The sequence below is a fragment of the Haliotis rufescens genome, unplaced genomic scaffold (genome assembly GCF_023055435.1).
Source record: "Haliotis rufescens isolate VD_foot unplaced genomic scaffold, xgHalRufe1.0.p SCAF_6, whole genome shotgun sequence".
NCBI lineage: Eukaryota > Metazoa > Mollusca > Gastropoda > Lepetellida > Haliotidae > Haliotis > Haliotis rufescens.
Genome location: NW_025964334.1, coordinates 11,525,554 through 11,552,270, shown reverse-complemented (window position 1 = coordinate 11,552,270; position 26,717 = coordinate 11,525,554). Strand labels below are relative to the sequence as shown.

The 26,717-nt window shown below is 40.6% G+C and overlaps 1 protein-coding gene across 1 annotated transcript; it reads left to right on the top strand.

The window, feature by feature from the left end:
- Window positions 1–3,556: 3,556 nt before the first annotated feature.
- On the top strand, window positions 3,557–26,708 carry LOC124120101 (coadhesin-like). Its single transcript, XM_048385967.1, has 10 exons — window positions 3,557–3,830; window positions 4,739–4,918; window positions 7,968–8,153; window positions 9,915–10,046; window positions 11,435–11,629; window positions 19,623–19,817; window positions 21,980–22,168; window positions 23,054–23,248; window positions 24,264–24,375; window positions 25,502–26,708. Exons 1-10 carry the CDS (start codon window positions 3,758–3,760, stop codon window positions 25,611–25,613), a joined length of 1,569 nt encoding a protein of 522 aa, XP_048241924.1. The 5' UTR covers window positions 3,557–3,757; the 3' UTR covers window positions 25,614–26,708.
- Window positions 26,709–26,717: the final 9 nt, after the last annotated feature.

The following is a 26,717-nucleotide window of genomic DNA, read 5'->3' as shown; positions in this document are numbered from 1 at the left end:
GTGAACAGGATAAACTACTCCCCCTTTTGCGACTGCCTCGTTTTGTTCCTCGGCTTCCCCATACACATTAATAGGGAGTCTGTTTAAAGATTCAAACTTGGAAACCTGATTCAAGGACATAGGAAAAGTAATACCTTCTACATTAAACGTATCCAAGTGTGGTAAGTAATGGATCTCCTGTTCCCGATGTGTGAAAGGTAGGGCAGGGAACCTGTGAGCCGCTATTGAGAATAAAAAAAAGAACATCGTTCGTCGGAGTTTACTTTGTTAAGCACACATTTGTTTCTACGTTTCAATTGTGGTGGTAGATGGATGTAGGACGATCCGCTTAAGTGTCTGAGCCGGACCACTGTCAGTTTGACAGAAAGCACCCTTTCCAAATTGAGATTAGATCCCTCTCCCTCATCCCTCCATCTATTCTCCTCAATAAGGTATTCACGTGTTCATTGTTCTGTTCAGTCAAATCGTCATGTTTGAGTTAAAGTAAGACTTGATGAACTTGATTTGTTCGTCACCGTCTACTTTTAAAAATTTAACGTGCAAACAAAGTCCCTATTTTATTTTACTACATATTGTCATTATGAGTACTGGTATGTCTAAACACACACATAACTATTTGGAGAATCCAGCTGATATAACGATTGATCCAACGTCCAGTCGGGCATTCGTTCACATAAAAAAGGGGGAGAGAAGTGTATCAGCCTTTCCACTGATCATGCGAGCGAAATTGTAGACGTAGCGGACGACTTCGAACTGCTTGCTGCAACAGAGCAGGAAGTATTGGTCTTGACAGCAGGAGCATCCCTACGCAAGAGAAGGAAAATGGAATTTGATTACTTTTATTTAAAACAAATGAACACAATATATAATTTTTAGTCAAACGATGTGAGTTTGAAACTATCTTTCGTATTTTCACATTAATTTTAGGTTTCATATATATCCTTCTACAGTTACATTTGATCATAACTCAAAACGACGTACATTTTGGTTTTCATATTTAAAATATTACACATATTTTCACATATGTGGTTTTAACTATCCCTATGGCTCATTTTCATACCGTTAGTTTTGTCAGTGCTCCAATGAATCATATTCAGAATATATCGAAACGACAGTCAACAAGTTTGCAAGATGTACTATTTCTGTATTTTAGGACCACCATACAGATTCCCCAGACCACCCTCACCCTTCTCCCTACCATCAAAGACCTGTAGCTCCAAAGCATTTGACCATGGCACCTGCAACCACAATGTCGACACCTTCCTCTATATTCATGCAGACACCTTGGATGTATTCGGGAGCTTCTCAGTTTCCCTACCCTACGCCGTCTGTAGACAAGAACACGACCGTCATTATGTTGCAGTGAGAACCGAGATTCGTCAGAAAAAAGAACTGCTGACCACTGTTTTCTTGTCCACTGTGCCCATGCGTCTCTGGCTGCTCTGTGACGCGGAAGAAGAAGCGGTCTATCGGCTTGACGTCGGGGCCTGATGTTTCTTTCCCTCATACGGTTTCTTATGGTTTGGTCACATCCCCATTTTTTCGGCAGCTGTGAGGAGGAGATTACAACAAAAAATTCCATGAAAATGAGTGCTGTTCAAAATGAACGTTGACGAGTCCAGTATGATTCAAATTCTTAGTTCTGGTCATGAAGTCACTTGAGTAAGGGTCTTCAATATCAGGAGGCCATTTACCAAATTTAAAAGGAATCGAATGAACAGTACTGCGTTCCCTAAATGAACAGTGTTCCCTAAATTGTTTTGACGAGCATACATTACGTACTGCCTGTAGTTCTACGTCGTCTCATCCTGTAAGGGTGAATATTCGCTCATTCACGACAGTGAACACACTCCACGTCAACCATACGCAACAATGTACTCAAGTATTAGATTAAGATATTAACCTCACTATAGCTTTACAAGCACCCAGGTTTGCGAAAATATATTTCTATAAAACGAAACCATTTTGGCCACTCCCACTAGAAGACTACATGTACTGTTGTCTGATTGGCTGACATGGTGGACGTTGGTGGTTGATTCATACAAAATACTTTTCTTGGTTGAAGTTCATAACCATACACAGAAGCACATGTGAGCATCCGATAGCAATAACCAATCAATATGCGGGGATAAGTCAGTAATAGCCAGGAATAGCCAAGACTATTCAGGACATATTAAAACATAAATATATAGACAGAAGACACTTTAGCAGACACACAGACAGAAGACAACTATACAGGCACACAGACAGAAGACTACTATATATACACACACAGACTGAAGACAATTAAACAGACACACACACAGGTGACAGCTATACACACATACACAGACAGAAGACAATTGAACAGACATACATCACGAGAGACAAGATCCCACGCATTTGATACAACATGCACACACTACAGTACTCGTGGGTCTTTGTTGATCGGCCTCGTTCATCATTTTTATTTCAAACGACCTAATATCCATTCAGATATTTGTTTGTGTTGTGAAGCAGTTGTCAATTTATTCCGCTATGGCGAAGTACATGTATTGAACATGTCACGGGACACGGCACACCTACAGAAACGTTTCACAATAGTTACACAGGACAAACTTGATTTTGTCGCTATTAACTAAAAAAAATAGCAAGTTTAATAGCTTCAAGTTTGAACGGTCATAATAACCTAGATTTAAACATGACTTTGAATGCTGTCTACTTAACAAAAGGGGGTAATGTTACATAACAGTATTACATTTATACCAAGGCGGGGCTGATTGATGTGTGAGAGAAGCCCAACGTGATGTAGGTCAAAACAGACATTTACCACTCATCATTTGGTCGACATGTACGGACACAAGTCTGGACAGTGAATTGCGAACTGGACCACCCATGCATCCTCTGATAAAGAAATTGTCGTTTTAAACAAGAACAGCATCTTCACCTAAAATATGAGTGAATTTAACTCCATGTCCATTAAAATAAAGTGTCTTTTTCATAAGAACATATCTTATATACCAGCATCTCTCTTCAGGAACAGGAACGACTGGGTAATTGACATACATGTAGGAGGCTGCGTTTTCCTGTGAAGAGTTGTGTCACGTTGTGGTGCCAGGATGCGATGATCGTGGTTTCGAATTCCAGATTCGCCACGATTTTACCTCTCACAACCCGTGCTGGTTGACCATGGCTTTGCCAAAGTGGTACATGTCTGTCCTGGCTACTCTTCACTTTCCACAACAGTAACCCGACACGCCATTGCATATCTGAAATACAACACGGAGCGGCGTTAACCCCAATACACTCACGACCTCACAGCTCGTCAATGTATATACAGTGATCTGTCACGTAAACTTTATATTGCGAACCAAAGGAAACACTGTTTACAATAACCACACACTACCACCAATATGAAAGTGGAAACCATACCAACAAACAAACGCTGTCTGCCTCAAGCTGAATAGCCCTGCCAACAATGACTCTTTATGCTTATTCTCATGCATATGGTATAACGTGTCATGGTTGAATAGTTTCCATTGACAAGAAGCACACATTTGGAACACAGAGTACCCGTCAACTTAGGATATAAGAATGCTCACAATGATGTCGTGATTTTCTGTGTACAGTCCTGAATAGCCAGAGCGTTTCTAACAGTCAACAACTCGAATAATCCTTACCTAACATGAGAGTAAACGAAGAACGACTGGGAAGTCAGCTCCAGGAGGATAAGATGTGTATTTCCTGTACCATATAAACACACTGTATCTTATCGAAGATGCGAGACACACTACGACGAGTGTTATTCACATTGGCTCTTTTGACAGTGATTCAGATCTCCTCTTCTCAAGGTAATGTAATCGATATGTGAATATGTTACAGTCAATGAGTAAAATGACTGAGATTTTCACTAAGGCTATTTACAAAACGCAAAAATACAAATATTTTGCCATTTCCTGTATTATGATAACGAATTTAAGCGTTTTAATGCTTTATTTTATCACCCGGTGACAAAAGTATAGGATTAAAAGAAGAGTAAATGTATATTTCATTTCTGTGGCTTCTAATACTACAATTGTGAATCGATTGTGATTTTAAGACCTTTTGAATTACTAATAACTTTTGGTCAATCTGATTAAAAAATGGTTGTTAAATGACTGAAATATCAATGACACAATGATGAATATGACCCTCGCTGAAAAGAAATCACACGCTTCACGAATTCGTTTTTCAGCGATTTCCGGCGAATGTCGTCGTAAAAGTTGGAATCGATGGAGATATCGTTGGTTATGCAATCGTGTTTCGAAAGAATTCGCGACATTTACAAAGATGAATTTGATAAATGAATAAAATTCAAATGAAAAGCTCCAAAAATTCTGATCTTCGAATCTTAGGTGTAATCCTTGTGACTTTCACCACAGTGGTAAACGTAGAAGGCCTGCCTCGGGTTTTTTTCAACATCTAGTTTTTATGCTGGGAATTTTATCTGCTTGTATATTCGCCGCAGATGATGATGCAGGTTTTACGGAGTGGACTGCGTGGACAAATCCTCCTTGTAGTGTAACGTGTGGACGAGGTGTTTTGATACAATTCAAAGTAAAAGCCCCTAAAATTCTGATCATGGGACACGGGTGTTTCCAAGGCGCCATGATTGTGTATTTCGCCAAAGTGGAACGTCTTAGACCTGCATTACATCGAGTTTTCCTCCCACATCTAGTTGTTATGTTGTGATTATTGACTGGTTGTATGTTCACTACAGGTGATAGTGGAGGTTTTTCGGAGTGGACGAATTGGTCAGACCCTCCTTGTGGGAAAACGTGTGGACAAGGTGTTACTAAACTAGTCTACAGAAACAGGAATTGTACATCCATACCGGCTGATTGTTCAGGGTCGTTCCTTGAGACTAAGGAGACGATCTGCAATATTCCAAGATGTCCAGGTAAGCATTCGTATTTATAACGACCCCAACTTTCTCGTACGACAGCATTGCTCCTCGTGAAGTTCTAAATAATGACAATCTACCATGAGCGAGTTCGTGGGCCGTTTACTGCTGACTAAATGAACTTATGTTGAACAGCACTTTCATGATTTGCACCATTGTAAAACGCCGCAACGACGTGGGGAACTGTCAGTTATCAGCAAGGCTGCCAGAAACTATAAATGAAACGTTTTGGAAAATGGTTATTATTCTTGTACATATTTATTTCATGTCAACCTAAAATCAGTCAAACATAATCAACACGTACGTAGTAACACAATAACTGCACCTGAAAAATGTAGTTATATTACTTGTCTGAAAGATATTTTACTTCAAGAAACTACAAGTGTCAATTTCACTGATGTATGTATTCTGTAAATATTCTCAGAAACGTAGACTAAGTCTGTCTAACCTAAACAGATATATTGCGTTACTACACAAAGAGATTTGAATTTACACAGAATGATGCAGTTGTATAACGAGATAGTCCTTCGAAATGAAACCTTGACTCTGACCCTACACATTTCATGTAATTTTGTTATTTGGTTCAACTAGTCTGTACACATTCCTCATTGGAATGCCACCGAACTTTGCGGCGAAAACGTTGATGCAGTTTTCAGCCCGGAAATGGCTTGTGACTGGCACATAGAGCGCTGCAATTCTCCTGGCTACAGATAACGCGTCTTGGGAGCCAATTCGATCATGAATAGTCCCCCGTGGCAGAGGAATATTATATGATGGAGACACATTCAATGCATATGCATTTGTAGTAAAGAGTGAGTAAGTGAGTTGGATTTAACGCCGCTTTTAACATTATTCCAGTTATATCACGGCGTGTCAGCTTAAGGTGTGAGGAAAGCCCGAAGTGATGCAGGTCTCAGACGTTTACCACTTCGGTGAAACCTGCGAGCACTGGTATGGAATAACCAAGGGTAACCCTCAGAACCAGGCAGTGTACATTCACGCCGCTTTAATTGTACAGGGCCGTACGTTGAGACGAAGGAGATACCCTGCACTATTCCAAGATGTCCAGGTAAATAATTGGTATTTATATCAATCTCAACTTTCTTGTACGATAACACTGCTCCTTGTGAAGTTCTAAAAAGAGCCAATCAACGCATGAGCGAGTTCGCAGGCCATCGACTTCTACATTTACGAACTTATGTTGAACAGCACGCACTAGATTTGCTACATCGTAAAATGCCGCAAAGACTTGAAGAACTAACAGTTATTAGCAAGGCTGCCAGAAAAAAATGTTTGGAAAATGGTTATTATTCTTGTCCATATATATTCCATGTCAATCTAAAACAAGTCAAACATAATGAACACATACGTAATAACATAATAACTGCACCTGGAACGCAAAGGTATATTACTTTTCGGAAAGATATTTTACTTGAAGAAACTACAAGTGTCAATTTCACTGATGTATAAGACCGCCTCCGTGGTCAAATGGTAGAGCGTCCGCCCGGAGAGCGGAAGGTCCGGGGTTCGATCCCCGACCGCGTCATACCAAAAGACGTTAAAAGATGGTATTTGTTGTTACCCTGTCTGGCGCTCGGCATTAAGGGGCTAAAACAAGGACTGGTCGGCTCGGAGTCAGTATACTGTGTCTGAGTGGGGTATTCATGTTAAACTGCGGCATGGTTTTCTCAGTGAGCTAGCACTATCAATCGACATCATTCCGGACTAGTACAAGCAGCCACACGTCGCTATACATGTCGCTATACAAGTGAAATGATCTTGGACGCGACGTTAAACCCCATTTCACCTCACGTCAGATGTATAAATTCTAAAACAAAACAGTTATGTTTTCTATGTGGGAAACTTCTAACCTAAACAGATTCATTGCATTACTGAAAAAAAGATATTTGAATTTACACTGGATGATGCAATTGTATAAAGAGATACAATAAATTAAACCTTGACTCTGAATTCCGTGCTGTGACCTCACTTATCGCCTCACACATCTTTCGTAATCACGTTAGTTTGTTCAAATAGTCTGTAAATTTTGCAGCAAAAGCATTGATGCAGTTTTCCGCCCGGTTTTCAGCATTTTGAGAGCTGCGATTCTCCTGGCTACAAATAACGCGTCATGGGGCCAAATTCGATCATTGCTTGTCCCTCGTGTCAGAGTCCCGTTCACATAAGAAACGAGTGAGTGGAGTGAGTATGATTTTACAATATTCCAGGAATATCACGGCGGGGGACACCAGATATGGGCTTCACACATTGTACCCATGTCGGGAATCGAACCCGGGTCTTCTGCTTGACGAGCGAACGCTTTAACCACTAGGCTACCCGACCACCCCTCATAAGTAACGAAAATGCATGAATTTGACATAAATTTGGGAGAATTTGTTCCAAATACCAGTTAATCTGAAATACAGCATATTGCAAAAATATCAAATGGTTTGGAGTGAGACTCAAAGTTTTTATTTTTATTTTTATTTTGTGATATTACATAGATCTTGAAATATGCCTCTTTTCACCTAGCAGTAAATGGGTACCCAGTCGGATAAGATGGCAGTGTGACTGTTAACCTTCTAGCGCCTCAAAGGCAACATAGATTACATACTTCCCAGGGAGTTGAGAATGATTATTACCTTCGGATTTGTCTCGAGAGTCTCGAGATCCAAAAGCCTTTCCTTAGGAAAACAAATAACGCCACACATCGTTTGATGACGTCACTGCAGCGGCACGTATTATTCAAGTTGATGATACACGCAACTCAATGATATTCAGGTCACAAGTCATGAAATTGTACTTAGATCATTATAAGGTAACTTCATTTGATTAATGCGTGTGGTAGTCAAGTTCGCTGACTTTGTTGATGTGTGTCATCTTATCCAAACTGCGTGGATCTATGCACAAGATATCAATGGGTTCTCTGGTTTACAGACCTCCGTCATATAACTGGCATATTGCTGAATTCGGCGTTAAACAACAAACAAAGGTTATGTGTTATGGTTTCTTGTAAGTATATAAAATTGCTATATATCTCCTATAGTGAATGGAGGATTCTCCGAGTGGGGGATGTGGGTCAATGCTACATGTTCAGCCACATGTCAAGGCACGCTGACGCTCACCAGGACCAGAAGCTGTACCAATCCCAGCCCTCTATTTAATGGAGCCCAATGCCAAGGACCACTTCAAGACACTCAACAAAGATCCTGCGGGGACGAGAGGTGCCCAGGTATGTTACGTCCTCACATCTTACATGCAAGTACCACATTGAAGTTTGGTTCTCAATAACATTTATTTCTGTTGTAATGAAACTAAAAATAGTTTGTTTCTTCAGATACATTTTGTGGCTTATGTTCTCCTAATGTGATTCAGGTAAACTGCTGATGACATACCGCATTGAGTAAAGGGTGACATAACATGAATTCAATTAACAAATCCTGTACGATCCACAGGTGGCCGCTCGGCAAACTTGACTCGTGAGGGTTCTTGGGCTTCGGCCTTGCCCTACACATGGTGCCTGCTTAGGGATGTTACTTTGTTCGAAATATGTCTCTGCTCACCAAGCAGTGAATGGGTACCCGATGCGAAGAGATTGTAATGAGACTTAAAAACATTTTAAAAGTGAGGTCCTTGTATGTTACTCGTCAGTACGGTCACATTAAACACCGATATCCGGCTTTCCAGGATATTACTGTCATGAACGCCAACGGATATTATTCCGTTACATTCAATCGTTGATCCAATGTGAAGATATTGTAATGAAACTTCAACGCATTTTAAAAGTGAGGTCCTTGTATGATATTCATCAGTACGGTCACATTAAACACCGATATCCGGCTTTCCAGGATATTACTGTCATGAACGCCAACGGATATTATTCCGTTACATTCAATCGTTGATCCGATGTGAAGAGATTGTAATGAGACTTAAAAACATTTTAAAAGTGAGGTCCTTGTATAATATTCATCAGTACGGTCACATGATAACACCGATATCCGGCTTTCCAGGATATTACTGTCATGAACGCCAACGGATATTGTTCAATTGTTGATCCGATAGGGTGAAATTGTAATCTAAATTGAAACCATTTAAGCACCTCACAAGGTGAGGTCCTTATGTGGTCCTCGTTTGTTCGAATCCATTAACCACCGATACCGTGCTTTTTCAAGACGATTACTTTCATGGACGTCAACGGACATTATTCCTAAACCACCAATCGTTGATACTGTATATTTTGGATTTCAATGATCTCTCATTTGAGATCAATCTGTAACTCCTTGCAAATATTGTTTTCCTGATACAGCCCTTGGGCGATTAGCATAATAGTTCAATGGTCAAATCTAACATAGGTGAGTCCATCTTAGTCGACTTTCCATTTAAAGAACACATTTCTTCTCGGTGCATTCAATCCGTGCCACGACATTACAGACAAATTCCGAAATCCTATTAGGTTAGTGATTATGTGATTGTGATCAAGGCAAAAAAGGTTCCATAGTGACGCCATAGATAGTAACTTTACAACATGACACTGTGACGCCATAAGTAAAGTAAGCAACTCTCTCGACTGCCGGTATCACTAACTTTGTTTAATATATATTCATATATACTGTTCAAGAGCGTTCTATAAGCCCGTTCTATATTCTTGGGTGTGATTCCAAAATAATGCAGATGGACAGCTAGACAGCCAGAGACTTGAGTTTCACACATTGTACACATGTTGGAAATCAAACACGGACGAACATTTAACCACCAGGGGAGCACACAACCCTATTTTGGGGCATGGATGGCCCAGTCGTTTAAGGCGCCGGGATTCGCTGTGCAGAGTTGCATCCCTTGGGCCATGAAACCTATGATTGTGGGTTCGACTCCCGGTTAGCCCCGTTTATGTTTCTAGGCATTTCTCAACAGCTTAAATTCTTGACCAAATTGCCAATTTAACAAGAGAAAGGTGTTTCCTTATATTCTTTGCGTTATGAATTATAAATTCCTTGTGGGAAAACGTGTGGACAAGGTGTTACCAAACTAGTCTACAGAAACAGGACATGTACATCCACGCCAGCCAATTGTTCAGAGCCGTTGCTTGAGTCTAAGGAGACGATCTGCAGTATTCCAAGATGTCCAGGTAAGCATTCGTATTTATAACGATCCCAACTTTTTCGTACGCCAGCATTGCTCCTCGTGAAGTTCTAAATAATGACAATCTAGAAACATAATCTTGGCGAACCGGGTTTCAAACCCACAATCATAGGTTCTTTGCGTGCCCAAGGGACGCAACTCTGCACAGCGAGTCGCCGCGCCTTAAACGACTGGGCCACCCGTGCCCCCTTTAGTAAGGAAGAGAATAACTGACGTTTAGGAGAATTTGTTCCAAATACCAGTTAATCTGATATACAGCTATGGCGAAATACCAGATGGTTTTGATTAAGTTTCAAAGTTTGTTTTTTTATTTCGTGATATGATATAGATCTTAAAATATGCATGTTTACACCCAGCAGTATATGGGTACACAGTCGGATAAGTCGCTCTTGTTACGGTTACTGAAGACATATACGTACAATAAATCCGATATTCGTGTAGCCCTGTTGAATGACACTATATAAATTTTGGACTGGGAATGAAAATGATGCTTATCAAGAAAATATTTCATACGAAGTGAAATGTTCCAAATCCAGTGTAATAACGTTATTCTACCGAGCAGATTATCCAAGTTATCCAAGCTGTGTTTAATATATATTTCCTCATCCAGAAATTAGCCCGTCCTATAATTTAGGGTGTGATTCAAATATAATTCAGATGGACAGAAAGAGACTTGGGTTCCACACATTGTACCCGTGTGGAGAATCGAATCGGAGTGTTCTGCGTGACGAACGAACATTTCTACGTCGACTTTCCTATCTCCTACGTTTGACTTCCTATCTCCTACGTAGGAGATACTAAGTCCTACGTAGGAGATACTAAGTCCTACGTAGGAGGTAGTAAGTTATTCGTAGGAGATAGTAAGTCCTACGTAGGAGATAGTACGTTCTACGTAGGAGATAGTAAGTCCTACGTAGGAGATACTAAGTCCTACGAAGGAGATACTAAGTCCTACGTAGGAGATTGTATGGCAGATATGAATTTCCATGTAGATAGGTTGTTGTCATTACAGGTTGTGAGAATTGTGCTTGTTATAGTTTTATCTCTTATAGTATCATCTTTAAGCGTTAGCCAATAGTTATCTCACAAGTCTAACACCCGTAGCCTGTGTCTGGTCTTCCTGTACCCCCCCCCACCCCCCCCCCCCCCCCCCCACACACACACACCTTTACCCCCCCACTCACACACACACACACACACACACACACACACACACACACACACACACACTCACACTCACACACACACACACACACACACACACACACCAATACCATCTATATCAACAGTCATTCCGAACCGAGTCAATGCAGAATTTTGGGAGCAGAATGTTTTCAAACCATTTAAAATGGTTAATTGATACTCTTTCAACAGTTAACGGCGGCGTCAGTTTGTGGACAAGTTGGAATACATACTCTTCTTGTTCTAAATCGTGTGGCACAAACGCACAAAGACGCAGAACAAGAACAAGAACCTGCACCAATCCTGTTCCAGCATTAGGAGGATTGTTCTGTGCTTCCGAACTAGTTGACACAGAAACACGAACCTGTGTTCTCGCGCCCTGTCAAGGTAAGTGGAAATACATTTATTCATGTTTAAGTCGTTCCAGGAATTGTATGGTGGACACGTTACTTGTCAACATGATGCGCAATGGATTCCCATGCTTTGAGTTTTCACACTTCCTTACTCATTGGCGCCTATTTAATGTCTTTGTCTTTCTTGGTTGTTTAACGCCGCACTCAGCAATATTCCCGCTATATGACGGTGGTCTGTAAATACCCGAGTCTGGACCAGACAATCCAGTGATTGACATCATGAGCATCGATCCATGCAATTGGGATACGATGACATGCATCAACCAAGTCAGCGTCACTGACCACCCGATCCCGTTTGTCGCCTCTTACGACAAGCATAGTCGCCTTTTACGGCAAGCATATGGGTTGCTGAAGACCTATTCTACCCCGGATCTTCACGGGTTGTTGAATTTTAGTATTGTTTTTGCAATTAATAAAGGCGATATATTTAATTTAATATCATAGATACAAATATGAAATTCTGGAGCTCGATAGTCACATGTTGTCGTTGTACAAAAGCATTGAAAACTGTTCATTGTCATGTCACATAAGGTCACAAGGTTGCGCTCATCTCAGTATCTTGCGTGAGCGCCCCGGGCAGCAATCACGGCTCTGCATCTCCTCGGCACTGACTGGATAAGTGTTCGAATTCTGTCCTGCGGAATTATGGGGCAAAACGCTAATTTCGACGACGATAAACACGTTGTCTTCCATCTCGCCAGTGAAGAAGAAATCGTGATTCATCGCTAAACCATACTCGTCTCCAGTTTCCCAAATTCCAAGGCTGTAAGGTATGGCACCAACGCAAGCGTCGCTGTCGATGGATCTGTTGCAAATCAGGGACGATAACTGATCTTCTGGGTCGGATTCCAGCCTCTGGAAGATGGTGCTTGACAGTCTGGTCCGATATCCTCTTTAAAACAGGGATGCGTCCTGCAGTCTCCGTAGCTGTGGCATTGACGTGGGTGGATCAGTCGAATGTAGCGATCCTGTGCAGGAGTGGTAACACTTCGTCGGCGGGTTCTCGGACGATCTGCAGTGGAATTGAACTGTGTATCGGTCCCAAAGGCGGCAAATGATACTGTAATGGACATTGACGTGGCGGATACGTCCTATGTCGATGATCCGAACTTGAAAAAAAATGTTGACAGTTGAATGACAAATCATTGGCTTATGCTTGCCTTTTTATAGCCACTACAACGAGTTACGAATGCCATAAACCACGTGCATTTTGCTTTGCTGTTTCCGTTTAAGACATTGCAAATCGACAATGTCTGCGTTTTGACGCACCTTTTGTCGAATATCAGGCCACCATCATTTTCCAATAACATATATCCAATTTATATACCGGCATTTTGTGTAGTCAGGTTCAGTGAACTACATACTACCACATGTGCGTTTCTTTTTTTGAAGAGTGTATGCATTACTTAAGTACAACAGTTGACATATGTAAGGATGATTTCAATGTTCGAGTAATCACGGAGCTCGAACTGTATTGTTTGTACGTTACATGTCACATCTAGTTCAATATTCGCTACATCATATCAGGACATTCTGTTGATATAATATACTTACCAAATTTGTAACCTGCTTAACGTTACGTTGAAGGATAATTGTACAGTTCATCGAGGTATGAATCAACTGTTATTGTTTGATTTCGTGACGCATATTCCTTCAAAAACGCTTGTAGATGATTCTCATAAACGTTTGCACTGTGATGTTTTTCTATGTAATTGACCATGTATATGTCTTCGCAATCCTAGTGACAGATGTTGTGTCACCGTGGACGTCATGGGAAGTTCCGAGGTGTCAAATGCAAGTTACATGTGGTGCGGCAGCCGAGTTGACACTCACCAGATCGCGGAGCTGTGACACACCAGCAAAAGGAAGTACCTGCTCTCTGTCACTCACAGAGACAAGGACGGCTTCCGCTGTGGAATTGCGCAGTGTCCCGGGAATGTTGTTTTCCCAAATATCAACATTGTGTTAGAAAACTAAACCAATAAATTGATGATAAAAGGATCACACATGCATCCGACTTGGTACTGACCCAGGTAGCATGCCATCATCGGCCCTGCATCGGCCCAACATCGGCTACATCATCGGCCCAACGTCGGCAAACTGCATCGGGCCGATGAAGTTTTGCTCATCGGATCGACATCGGCCCAAAGTCGGCAAACTTCATCGGCCCTGCATCGGCACTGCACCGGCCCAGCATCGGCCAAGCGTCGGCAAACATCGTCGGGCCGACGAAGTTTTGCTCATCGGATCGATATCGGCCCAACGTCGGCAAACGTCATCGTCCCTTCATCGGCAATGCACCGGCCCAGCATCGGCCCAGCGTCGGCAAACATCGTCGGGCCGATGAAGTTTTGCTCATCGGATCGACATCGGCCCAACGTCGTAAATAGTTATCTGGCCAGCCATCGGCCAGACATAGGCAACTGTTATCGAATCAGCATCGGATGAACATCGGCCCAACGTCGACAATAATTATCGGCGTAGCATGGGGTTGACATTGGCCTGACAGTAATTACAGGTTTAGAATCAGCCTTGTCAAACCTCAAGTCCTATCACCATCCATGCATTAGTCATTCAGACTTCATCCCCCTTTCTCTTCTTTGCTCATTTACAATGGCAGTTTGGATGTTCAGTATTTTTACCTTTCATAATATTTGATGGCAGTTCTTGATTTTCTTCAAAATAAATACATAGAGTATGAAACAAATGGCAAACAATTTGCAATAATCATTTAGAATTATCGATATCTTCAAAAATAGTTAAAAACAACCAAACTTAAATTGTTAACGCTTCGTTAGTTTTTTCATCTGCCATTGTCTTAAATAGTGTGATGCCATCTAAAGTAGTTGCCTCCAGCAGTCATTACTGACAACATCTCATCTTAATATGTCATGTAAATGATGCAACAATAGAACTTTTCCATGTGTAGTATTAGGGTACATAAAAGCTGCAGCTAGCTCTGATGGTAAAACTAAAAAATACTGAATTTTTAAAAAGATAATAATTTTTTATCATAGTTAATACTTTGAAAACCAACTGTAAGTAATATGAATACTTCTAGCTGTACAAAACAGTCGAAATGCTTGCACTAATTACAGTGCTATTTTTTATGTTCCCTAATACATGTGTAGTTAATACTTATAATTAAACACAAAAAGCAAAATAGAATAATAAACTTTATTATTAATTTATTATTATTTACGCCGCACCCAGCAATATTCCAGCTATATGACGGCGATCTGTAAATAATCGAGTCTGGACCAGGCAATCCAGTGATTAATATCATGAGCATCGATCCACGCAATTGGGATCGATGACATGCATCAACCAAGTCAGCGAGCCTGACCTCCCGATCCCATTAGTCGCCTCATACGACAAGCATAGTCGCCTTTTACGGCTAGCATGGGTTGCTGAAGACCTATTCTACCCCGGATCTTCAATATGTATCAAACTTGGAATAAATTTCCCATACTTAATACATCTAAAGAAATTTAATCCACTCACCAGTGCTCTCTCAGTTGCTCGATTTAGGAAAAGCTGCTAAGTGTTCATTCAGCTCATCCATGTTTGCCAACAGGCAATGGCTGAACGTCTGGTTTTCTTAAATAGAAATATAAGAATATTATGTAGTAAGTTTGTGTAGCAGAAGTGAGCACTTAGCTATGATGATGATGATGTCCAGAGATTGAGGGAAATATTGATCAAAACATAAAAGTAACATTTAAATAAAGCTTTGGCCATACACAGATATCAGGTCCTTTCCTTAATTCAAACTTATCTCGTATTTGCACTTGTACATACAGTCCTTATCTGGAGCCATGTAGCAGAAATAATTTCTCAGGGAAAGTAGTTTCACTTTAATAGCCATAGCCCCATCCATTGAAAAGCAGTGAGAAAATCCCATATTGACATAATATTGAACAGATCCTGTGAAGTCTGGTGAACACAAAACAGATTTCATTTATTATATGCTACCATATATATATGTAGATTATATCATGGTAAACCAAAACTGCAAATAAATAATGATAAACTGAAATAATATATCTTTAGATAGAATAAATCAAATTTGAAACAAGGCTCTGGGTGTTTTTCTACCATGGATAATGTCCTGAAAAATCTGTACTGCAGTATCTATTCTTCCACATCAAAGTTTTACCATTAATTTGAATTTTGATTAAATAAATGACATTTTAAACTGTCTTGTAATATATATTTAGCATCAATTACCTTTGAAATAGTACATTTTTAAAATATCTTATTCAGTATTTCATCACAAATGTACATCATAAATTTCTTAACCTGATTAGACTACCGTAATCCCCCCCCCCCCCCCCCCCCCCCACACACACACACACAAGTCGGGGAAAAAAACTGTACGGTATAAGCATTTCCCGTGTAAACCTTAAAATTATGAATATAATTACTAAATTTTACCTTAACTCTCTTGTAGTTAATATCTGCTAAATATAAACTAGTAATCGATTCTGAAATAGCCATATCTCAAAATGACAAAATGAAACTGCGTGATTACACCTTAATCGATCGATACAGATACCATACATCGGTATAAGATTTCTGATCGATATAGGGTAAAGGCCTAGGTCTTTGTAAAGTATCTGTAATACACAGTGATCGTTTACAAAAAGAGCTGTCCTTTCATTTCGCCCTTTATCCAGAAAATGTTCAAAATTCGCAAGTAACTATGACAAAAAACATCAATTTGAAAACAATTTTTTATTTCAACTGTTTGGTGATCGAAAACCGAACTCGGCAGTGTAGCTCCGTTCAACGATCAGTAGGAATATTAGCTAGACAGCATGACATGCACACGCAATGCTGAAAGTTTCCGAAAGCCTCGTTATGAATTTCATGTTCACTGCTTTTTATGCTGACAGCAATCACCAAATTGACTTGTAAATTCGAGTTTGTAATTAATTTCCTAACCTCATCCACCCCCACACTTAACAAATACGACTGCGACAATGACAAATGAAGCAATGTTCATTCAAAAATACTAATGTAAGTAATTGTTTGGCTTTTCATTTGCTTGCCGCTGTAATACTCTCACCCCGAGATTGCGACTCGTGGGTTGAACATCGCAGCATCTACATGGTAAATTGGTTACGAGGGGTGTTCATTAAAGATTTCCCCTAAACCGCTTAGGGTTATCATATTTGGTTGAAATTTCACATGTTTAATGATACATGTATCTATGGGTTATGTCTGAATTTGCAGCACCGAACTATTAATCTTACCACTTTTACAGGTGTTATGATCGAGTAGGGTGTGACAATGGAGCCAGTAGAATACCGAGCAGTGATTAGGTTTTTATATTTGAAAGGTCGCACACCTAAAGAAACTTTCGATGAAATGAAAGCAACTTATGGGGAAGATGCCCCATCATATGACGTTGTTAAACACTGGCATCGCCAGTTCAAGTGTGGTCGGACATCTGTGGAAACAGCTGCCATTCCTGGTCGCCCCCATTCAGCCATTGATGATGACACTATCCATCAAGTGGAGACCGCCATTTTAGCAGACGTATAACTGTTCGCCAGTTAGCACAAGATGTCAAGATCAGTGTAGGGTCTGTGGAAAAAATCATCCATGACAATTTGAACATGCATAAGGTGTCGATGGATTCCCAGGTTGCTCACACCTTTCCAAAAGCAGGAACGAGTCAATTGCTCAAAGGATCTTTTGGACATGTGCCAAAAAAACCAGGCAAACTTTTTTGACAGACTTATCACACAGGATGAAACATGGGTCCATCACTATGATCCTGAGACTAAAGTTCAGTCGATGCAATGGAACCATGTGGAGTCACCACCCCCAAAGAAGGCACGTGTCCAACCCTCTGCAGGCAAGGTCATGCTCACGGTGTTTTGGGACCTCCACGGAGTAGTGATGATGGATTTCTTGGCAAAGGGTACCACAATTACAGGAGCTTATTATGCTTCACTGCTGCGGAAATTGCAGGACGCCATCAAGCTTAAGAGGCGTGGCATGCTGACCAAGGGTGTCCGTCTCCTGCAAGACAATGCTCCAGTACACAACTCTCATGTTGCCCAGACAGAAGCGCGGTCCTGTGGCTATGAAATCCTTCCACATCCTCATTACTCTCCGGACCTTGCACCATCTGACTTCCACCTCTATCCAACCATGGAGTCATTTTTGAAGGGAAAACGTTTCCCAGATGATGAAACACTGATATTTGAAGTCAAGTCCTGGTTTGAGACGCAAAATGAGGGCTTTTACAAGCGAGGTCTCCATAGTTGCATAAAAACGATGGGAGAAGTGTGTAACTCTTGGTGGTTTCTATGTGGAGAAAGACTAATACCTTTGCCAAGTTTCATTCAACTAGGTCCATCGGAAGTGGGTCAGCGGAAATCTTTAATGAACACCCCTCGTATCTGTAATGTTTTGCATTTGCCCTTGTCCCCGCGTTTTGCTAGAAATATGTATATGGCGTTTAAAAAATATAAATAGTTTGGATGCAGTGTCACGACATAGATCCACGGATTTTTTCACTGACGTAAAATAGGCAGGATACATTGATAGGAGTGTGTTTCTCTCTCTAACTTCCAAAACACATAGGCCTAGATGTCTCTACTCACGTTGACACTTTTGAATGAACACTGTTTCTTGCTTCAATTGTAAGGTTTGAAAATGAAATGAACACCTCGTAAATACAGTAATGAAGTAAACACTAACCGCAAAATAGGTTTTCCCTCAGCCCTCCACGCATCATCCTTTCGTCGTCTGCTTGAAAAGACGCGCGTGAGTAACAGCGCCCTCTATTACAAGAGTAGCTTGCCAGCATCTTGTATTTTGTTGAATGAATTGTAAGATGTGACGAATCCCGTCTGTTTCTTCTCTGTCTGTTGTATATGTGCAGCCAAAATGGTCAGTGAATGTGTTTGATCTATTTAATTTAAAATTTATAAATAAAGTTAATATTTTGAGTTCGAATAGAATTATTGTATTATTCGTGAATATATATTTGATCTAATGTTTGTCATATTGTAATCGACAAATGTTCATAACAAAATCAAATCATACATCAGGTTCAATAGTGTCAGTGCCAATCACCAGCATTGGCCCGACAGCGGACCGCTGCAGTTTGCCGATGCCGATATTGCCGGCGGTTGCCGATGTAAAGCCAACGTCGGCATTGATAGGCATTTAAAAGTAGGTAGAACATGAATAAATGACACTTCTTTATTGACATATAAGTTTTCCCAACTTTTAAATGCCTATCAAAAGATTTCACTCGACATCAACATGGAGATGAGGCTATTAGATATACATACTCACCGCCAATAGAAATGCGAACTGTAGAAACATATAGAGAAGTATGTACGTGAAGAAGAGATGTTTCCAATGTGGACCACGTTATGTCAAAACTAAGAATGAGTCAATTCTTATCACAGAGTGTCTTTATTGTTATTATGATATGCTTTACGCGCTAATCCTGCACGAGACAAATGGTACATCTCGATCCATGGATCTATGGCGTCACTCTATGCACTCACTCAGCATGCACCTGATGAAGGAGCAAGAAGTAGCTATGAAACTACGTGACAAATAATATAGTTAAGTTGCTATCAATAAAACGGTGGCATTTACTCCTTTCCTGGTACTGTTGAATAATTTTGACGTATCAGTTTATTGAAAAAGAAGTTTGAGGGATACACTCACATCATTTGTGTCACTAATACGTTGGTGATTTTCAAAATTAGATGAAAGAAGGTTGAGTCATATACTAATAAGGATACCTCACGAACGTTTTTTGCCATTAAAAGTATGCTTTCGAAAGGTTAACCCGATAAAGAACAATTAACCGTTTAAACGATTACTGCTTTATGACACGGAAAGGTAATTCTTGCTCTCACGAAAAATATAATTTTCACCGCCTGTTTAATGGCTTTTTGCAGACAAGTATATATTATATTTTTGTTCAGCAATTAACGGCGGGATGTCGGTTTGGACATCATGGAGTGAAGGACCTTGTTCGGCCACATGCGGCTCGGCATTCCAGAATGTAAACAGAACAAGATCCTGTACAAACCCAGCACCCCAATATGGCGGTAACGACTGCAGCGGACCTCGTTTTGAATCTATGAAGAGAACCTGTACTCGGTTGCCAAGTTGTCCAAGTAAGTATGCCCCGGTTGGGATTCAGGGACGAATAAATCCCCAGTCAGTGAGTATGCTTTAACGCCGCTTTCAGCATTATTCCAGCAATATCACGGCGGGGGACACCAGAAATGGGCTTCACACATTGTACCCATGTCGGGAATCGAACCCAGGTTTTCGGCGTGACGAGTGAACGCTTTAACCACCAGGCTACCCGACCGCCCCATAAATACTCAGTACCCTATTCTTGTCGTATGAGCTGACTGACGAGGATCAAATGCTTACAGTGTAGGGATTGACTGTGGTTGACTGTGTCATTGTAAATCGATGGCAATGATCAGTGCTTATATGAACCTGCACAGCTCAGTTTCACAAAGAGATCGTAGCGCTGTAGCTAGCGTAACGCCTTTACTTTACACATAGACTAACGAGGGGCTTAGCGCTATTATCTCTTTGTGAAACTTGGCCCAGAATGCGTCAAGTCACAACCAAGAGTTGTTGCAACTGTCATAAATCAAATGTTCATGGAAGTTTGATTTGTGTGTTTGTTTAACGCCGCACTCAGCAATACTCCAGCTATATGACGGTGGTCTGTAAATATCCGAGTCTGGACCAGACAATCCAGTGATTGACATCATGAGCATCGATCCACGTAATTGGGATACGATGACATGCATCAACCAAGTCAGCGTCACTGACCACCCGATCCCGTTAGTCGCCTCTTACGACAAGCATAGTCGCCTTTTACGGCAAGCATATGGGTTGCTGAAGACCTATTCTACCCCGGATCTTCACGGGTTGTTGATTTTTATTAAATGTTTTGCACCTAATAAAGTCGATATTTTTAATTTAATGTCATAGATAGAAATATGAAAGTCTGGAGCTCGATAGTCACATGTTGTCGTTGTAAAAAAGGCATTGAATACAATCATTGTCATGTAAAATAAGGCCCCAAGGTTGCGCTGATATCAGTATCTGTGACGGCCCCGGCCAGCAATCACGGCTCTGCATCTCCTCGGTACTGACTTAATAAATGTACGAACTCTGTCATGTGGAATTATGGGGCAAAACGCTCATTTCGACGACGATAAACACGTTGTCTTCAATCTCGCCAGTGAAGAAGAAATCGTGATTCATCGCTAAACCATACTCGTCCCCAGTTTCTCAAATTCCAAGGCTGTAAGGTATGGCACCAACGCATGCGTCGCTGTCGATGGATCTGTTGCAAATCAGGGACGATAACTGATCTTCTGGGTCGGATTCCAGCCTCGCGAAGATGGTGCTTGACAGTCTGGTCCGATATCCTCTTCAAAACAGGGATGCGTCCTGCAGTCTCCGTAGCTGTGGCAGTGCGATGACGTGGGTGGATCAGTCGAATGTAGCGATCCTGTGCAGGAGTTGTAACACTTGGTCGGGCGGTTCTCGGACGGTCTGCAGTGGAATTGAACTGTGTATCGGTCCCAAAGGCGGCAAATGGTGCTGTTGTGGACATTGAAGTGGCGGATACGTCCTATGTCGATGATCCGATCGGCAGCGCTGAGTCTCGGCATTTTCGAACTTGAAAAATGTTGACAGTTGAATGACAAATTATTGGCTTATGCTTGCCTTTTTATAGCCACTACAACGAGTTACGAATGCCATAACTTGCACGTGCATTTTGCTTTACTGTTTCCGTTTAAGACATTGCAAATCGACAATGTCCGCGTTTTGACGCACCTGTTGTCGAATATCAGGCCACCAACATTTTCCCATAACATATATCCAATTTATATACCGGATTTTTGTGTAGTCAGGTTCAGTGAACTACATACTACCTGTGCGTTTCTTTTTTTGAAGAGTGTATGCATTACTTAGGTACGAAAGTTGACATATGTAAGGATGATTTCAATGTTCGAGTAATCACGGAGCTCGAAATGTATTGTTTGTACATGTCACATAGTAGTTCAATAATCGCTACATCATATCAGTACATTTTGTTGATATAATATACTTACCAAATTTATAACCTGTATAACGTTACGTTGAAGGATAATTGTACAGTTCATCGAGGTATGAATCTACTGTTATTGTTTGATTTCGTGACGCATATTCCTTCAAAAACGCTTGTAGATGATTCTCATAAACGTTTGCACTGTGATGTTTTTCTATGTAATTGACCATGTATATGTCTTCGCAATCCTAGGGACAGATGTTGTGTCACCGTGGACGTCATGGGAAGTTCCGAGGTGTCAACTCCAAGTTACATGTGGTGCGGCAGCCGAGTTGACAGTCACCAGATCGCGGAGCTGTGACACACCAGCAAAAGGAAGTACCTGCTCTCTGTCACTCACAGAGACAAGGACCTTCCGCTGTGGAACTGTGCGTTGTCCCGGTACTGTTGTTTTCCCCAATATCAACATTGTGTTAGAAAACTAAACCAATAAATTGATGATAAAAGGATCACACATGCATCCGTCTTGGTACTGAAGTCTTTGATAGGCATTTAAAAGTAGGTAGAACATGAATAAATGACACTTCTTTATTGATATATATGTTCTCCCAACTTCTAAATGCCTAAGTATCAAAAGATTTCTATCGACATCAACATGGAGATGAGGCTATCAGATATACATAGAAATGCGAACTGTAGAAACATATAGAGAAGTATGTACGTGAAGAAGAGATGCTTCCAATGTGGACCACGTTATGTCAAAACTAAGAATGAGTCAATTCTTATCACAGAGTTTCTTTATTGTTATTATGATATGCTTTACGCGCTAATCCTGCACGAGGCAAATGGTACATCTCGATCCATGGATCTGTGGCGTCACTCTATGCACTCACTCAGCATGCACCTGATGAAGGAGCAAGAAGTAGCTATGAAACTACGTGACAAAGAATATAATTAAGTTGCTATCAATAAAACGGTGGCATTTACTCCTTTCCTGGTACTGTTGAATAATTTTGACGTATCAGTTTATTGAAAAAATAAGTTTGAGGGATACACTCACATCATTTGTGTCACTAATACGTTTGTGATTTTCAAAATTAGATGAAAGAAGGTTGAGTGAGCAACAAAATGTCATATACTAATAAAGATTCCTCACGACAGTAAAAGTATGCTTTCGAAAGGTTAACCCGATAAAGAACAATTAACCTTTTAAACGATTACTGCTTTACGACACGGAAAGGTAATTCTTGCTTTCCCGAAAAATATAAATCTCACCGCCTGTTTAATGGCTTTTTGCAGACAAGTATATGTTATATTTTTATTCAGCAATTGACGGCAGGATGTCGGTTTGGACATCATGGAGTGAAGGACCTTGTTCGGCCACATGTGGCTCGGCATTCCAGAATGTAACCAGAACAAGATCCTGTACAAACCCACCACCCCAATATGGCGGTAAAGACTGCAGCGGACCTCGTTTTGAATCTATGAAGAGAACCTGTACTCGGCTGCCAAGTTGTCCAAGTAAGTATGCCCCGGTTGGGATTCAGGGACGAATAAATCCCCAGTCAGTGAGTATGCTTTTACCCCGCTTTCGGCAATATTCCAGCAATATCACGGCGGGGGACACCAGAAATGGGCTTCACACATTGTACTCATGTCGGGAATCGAACCCAGGTCTTCGGCGTGACGAGCGAACGCTTTAACCACCAGGCTACCCGACCGCCCCATAAATCCTCAGTACCCTATTCTTGTCGTATGAGCTGACTGACGAGGATCAGATGCTTACAGTGTAGGGCTTGGTTGACTGTGTCATTGTAAATCGATGGCAATGATCAGTGCTTATATATACCTGCACAGCTCAGTTTCACAAAGCGATCGTAGCGCTGTAGCTAGCGTAACGCCGATACTTTACACACAGACTTACGACGGTCTTAGCGCTATTATCTCTTTGTGAAACTGGGCCCAGGATGCGCCAGGTCACAACCAAGACTTGGTGAAACTGTCATTAATCAAACGTTCATGGAAGGTTTATTTGTGTGTTTGTCTAACGCCGCACTCAGCAATATTCCAACCATATGACGGGGGGCTGTCAGTAATCGAGTCTGGACCAGAGTATCCAGTGATTGACATCTTGACCATCGATCTACGCAATTGAGATACGATGACATGCATCAACCCAGTCAGCGAGCCTGACCACCCGATCAGGTCATTCGCCTCTTCCGACAAGCATAGTCGCCTCTTTCGGCAAGCATGGGTTGTTGAAGACCTATTCTCTATCCGGATCTTCATGGGTCTAGTGAAATGTGAAGCGAATATAGTTTGAAACGAATATTGCGGTACCAATTCAACCAACTTCAAAGTCTTTAACCATATAATAAAAGTGATACATAGATATACAGTATGTTACATATCCGTGGTAAAACTACATAAAATGTTACTTTTATACGAATCTGTGTGCTCCCAGTTATAGCGCTATAATAACAACAATATATATTAACAATGAACTCGGCTATAAATTATATTATATTTTTTTCAGCAATGTCAACACTGGTTGGGCGCATACTTGTTGGCGTGTTCATAGCCTTGGGGATTCTGCTTGTACTCATCATTATTGGTATTCTGTGGTGTGTGTGTTGCCGCAAGAAAACGTAAGTGAAATTTTTCACTGTTGAATTCATGTAAATTAGTGATTATTTACACAACTGTGCAAAACTAACGTCCCTGTAATGTACGGATAACGCGTTCGTAACACACACTGAATCCGTTCATCATCCGTCACTGTGTCCACTGTCTTATAATTGCGCGCGACGTGCATTCACTAACACATTAAATGCCTATTTCGATTTATAAAAGCACAATTAGCCCATACTTAAAAAAGTCTTTGAAGGCATTTAGAAGTGATACACATAAGGAAGAGAATTTATGGATTTATGGATAATGGATGTGTGTTCCTCCAAATAAAGCAGTTGACATCCATAAATTATCTTCCTTATCATAAAACAGCTTGAACGCATCATGACATATCTTATGGTTAAATGTCTATTCTTATGTTATCCTGTAGGTAGTAGTGAGTACGTTGGTCCATAAGTGGACAGGATCATCGTGGGTTCGAATTCTAGATTCGCCCTCAATATCATCCATGATTTATCAGCTCCAACCAGTGTTCACCAAAGTATAAAAGTCTGCGTCACTTAAAACGTTCATCTTTCATTAAGCTGACAATCGGGGATGTAATTGATGAATGGGTTTTGGTCATGTACACGAAGCTCTTACGTATGTATGTACAATAGGACGTGGCTTAAACAGGAATTGTAAATAATATTTTCTATTGTTGTGTACATGTGCAATATACGAACGCTCATATTTTCATGGGATGGGCTTCGGTTTGGGGTCTTGGGGGTTGTAAGATTACTGAGGAGGCATTGAAACAATGACGCACTTTTATTTTTTAATAATTAAATTCAAAAATGTAAATTGAATATGACCGGTGCCTAAGGTCCAAAACACAAAAACATTACTTTTTTGTTTCTTTAATTGTTACCCACCATCATACCAGGGTGTATACTTTCTTTTGTCCGACTGTTTACTTAGAGGCCTTGTTGGGTTACATTAATCATATACAAAATCTAACAGGATTGCACGAAATAATGATTAATAATGAATTGATTCAGACACATGTTTATGATAGCGTCGCAAGCGTACGATGGATTTGTCATAAGTGGTAAAAGGGTATGTCGTTTGTGTCTACTATTAATATTGTTATTTTTATTTCAGACAAGACGAAGTCAGTTACAGGGCTGCTAACATTCGCAAGAGTGAGTTCCACCAGTACCACAATGTCAAACCTGGCTTTCTGAAACAGCCGTATTTCAATCTCGAGGAATAGATACATTACAAGGCTCATGGCTGTTGACAGTGGGCCTCTGTTGTGAAAGGAACGAGCATCAAACAATATAATTAATATGAAGGTGAACCATGTCAACGTTTTCTGTGATACTTTTCTATTGGTTCCAGAGTTAGTCATCCGTATTTTCGCGAACCGTTATGTTATGCTATGTTAATGTATGCTTAATTTGAAACTTAGACAAAATTGAGTAATTCCAATTAGTAATTTGCATATATAGACACTGTAGGTCCACTCCTACTCAAACAATAGATATAGATATTGTAAGACGAACTTCCTTTTTCTTATGTACATTAATTAATAGCCTATTACCATAGTTGTGAAAACTGCCAAATAGATTTCATAAAACTTTACAGCAATTCATTTCAACTCGTTGGAGGATTAGTTTAAGTCAAATGGTTCATTCAACTTAATACCGGTACTTGAAGATCCGGGTTAGGATTGGTCTTCAGCAACCCATGCTTGCCGTGAAAGGCGACTATGCGACTGTCGTCATATAGCTGGAATATTGCTGAGATCAGAGTTAAACAACAAACAATGAAACAGTTGCCGTTGACGTTGTGATCATATGTTTCACAAAAAATGTTTCAGTTTTCTCATGTGTTTACTCAGATACATCTGGGACGGGCCTTGCCATGTTTATATCCTAATCTTATTTGATATCCATATTTTCCAAGAGTAGTTGATATAAAGACTGAGTACCAAACAATATGACTGTGGACGTGCGCCTTGTCAATATCCTCTGTGATACTTTCTTTTGGTCCTGGGGTCTGTCAACCGTATTTAAGCTTACTGTTATGTCATGTTAATTAAGTATATTTTGAAGCTGAAACAAAATAGATTCATACCAAACGGTTATTATTTTGCCATCGAAAGGATAAACCAGTGCGTAACAGATCAAGATTAAGTTGACGCTTTATGAACTTTATTTTGAACACGAAGTTTCTTGAGAGTATGCTTCTCGTGTATTTTCTGTGCGTCGTATCCTTTTCGTGTTCGGTTTTACCATAGACGACGATGAGTATGTGTATGTAGCTATGTGTTGTGTTTTGTCGTCAATAAACTCTATCCAAATGATCTCAGTTA

Excerpts from the sequence above, each read along its gene's own strand:
- LOC124120101 (XM_048385967.1), top strand. The coding sequence starts at position 3,758 with ATGCGAGACACACTACGACGAGTGTTATTCACATTGGCTCTTTTGACA. Across the intron at positions 8,154-9,914 it reads CGGGGACGAGAGGTGCCCAG|GTGGGAAAACGTGTGGACAA; the intron begins GTATGTTACGTC and ends TATAAATTCCTT. Across the intron at positions 23,249-24,263 it reads TCGGCTGCCAAGTTGTCCAA|CAATGTCAACACTGGTTGGG; the intron begins GTAAGTATGCCC and ends TATTTTTTTCAG.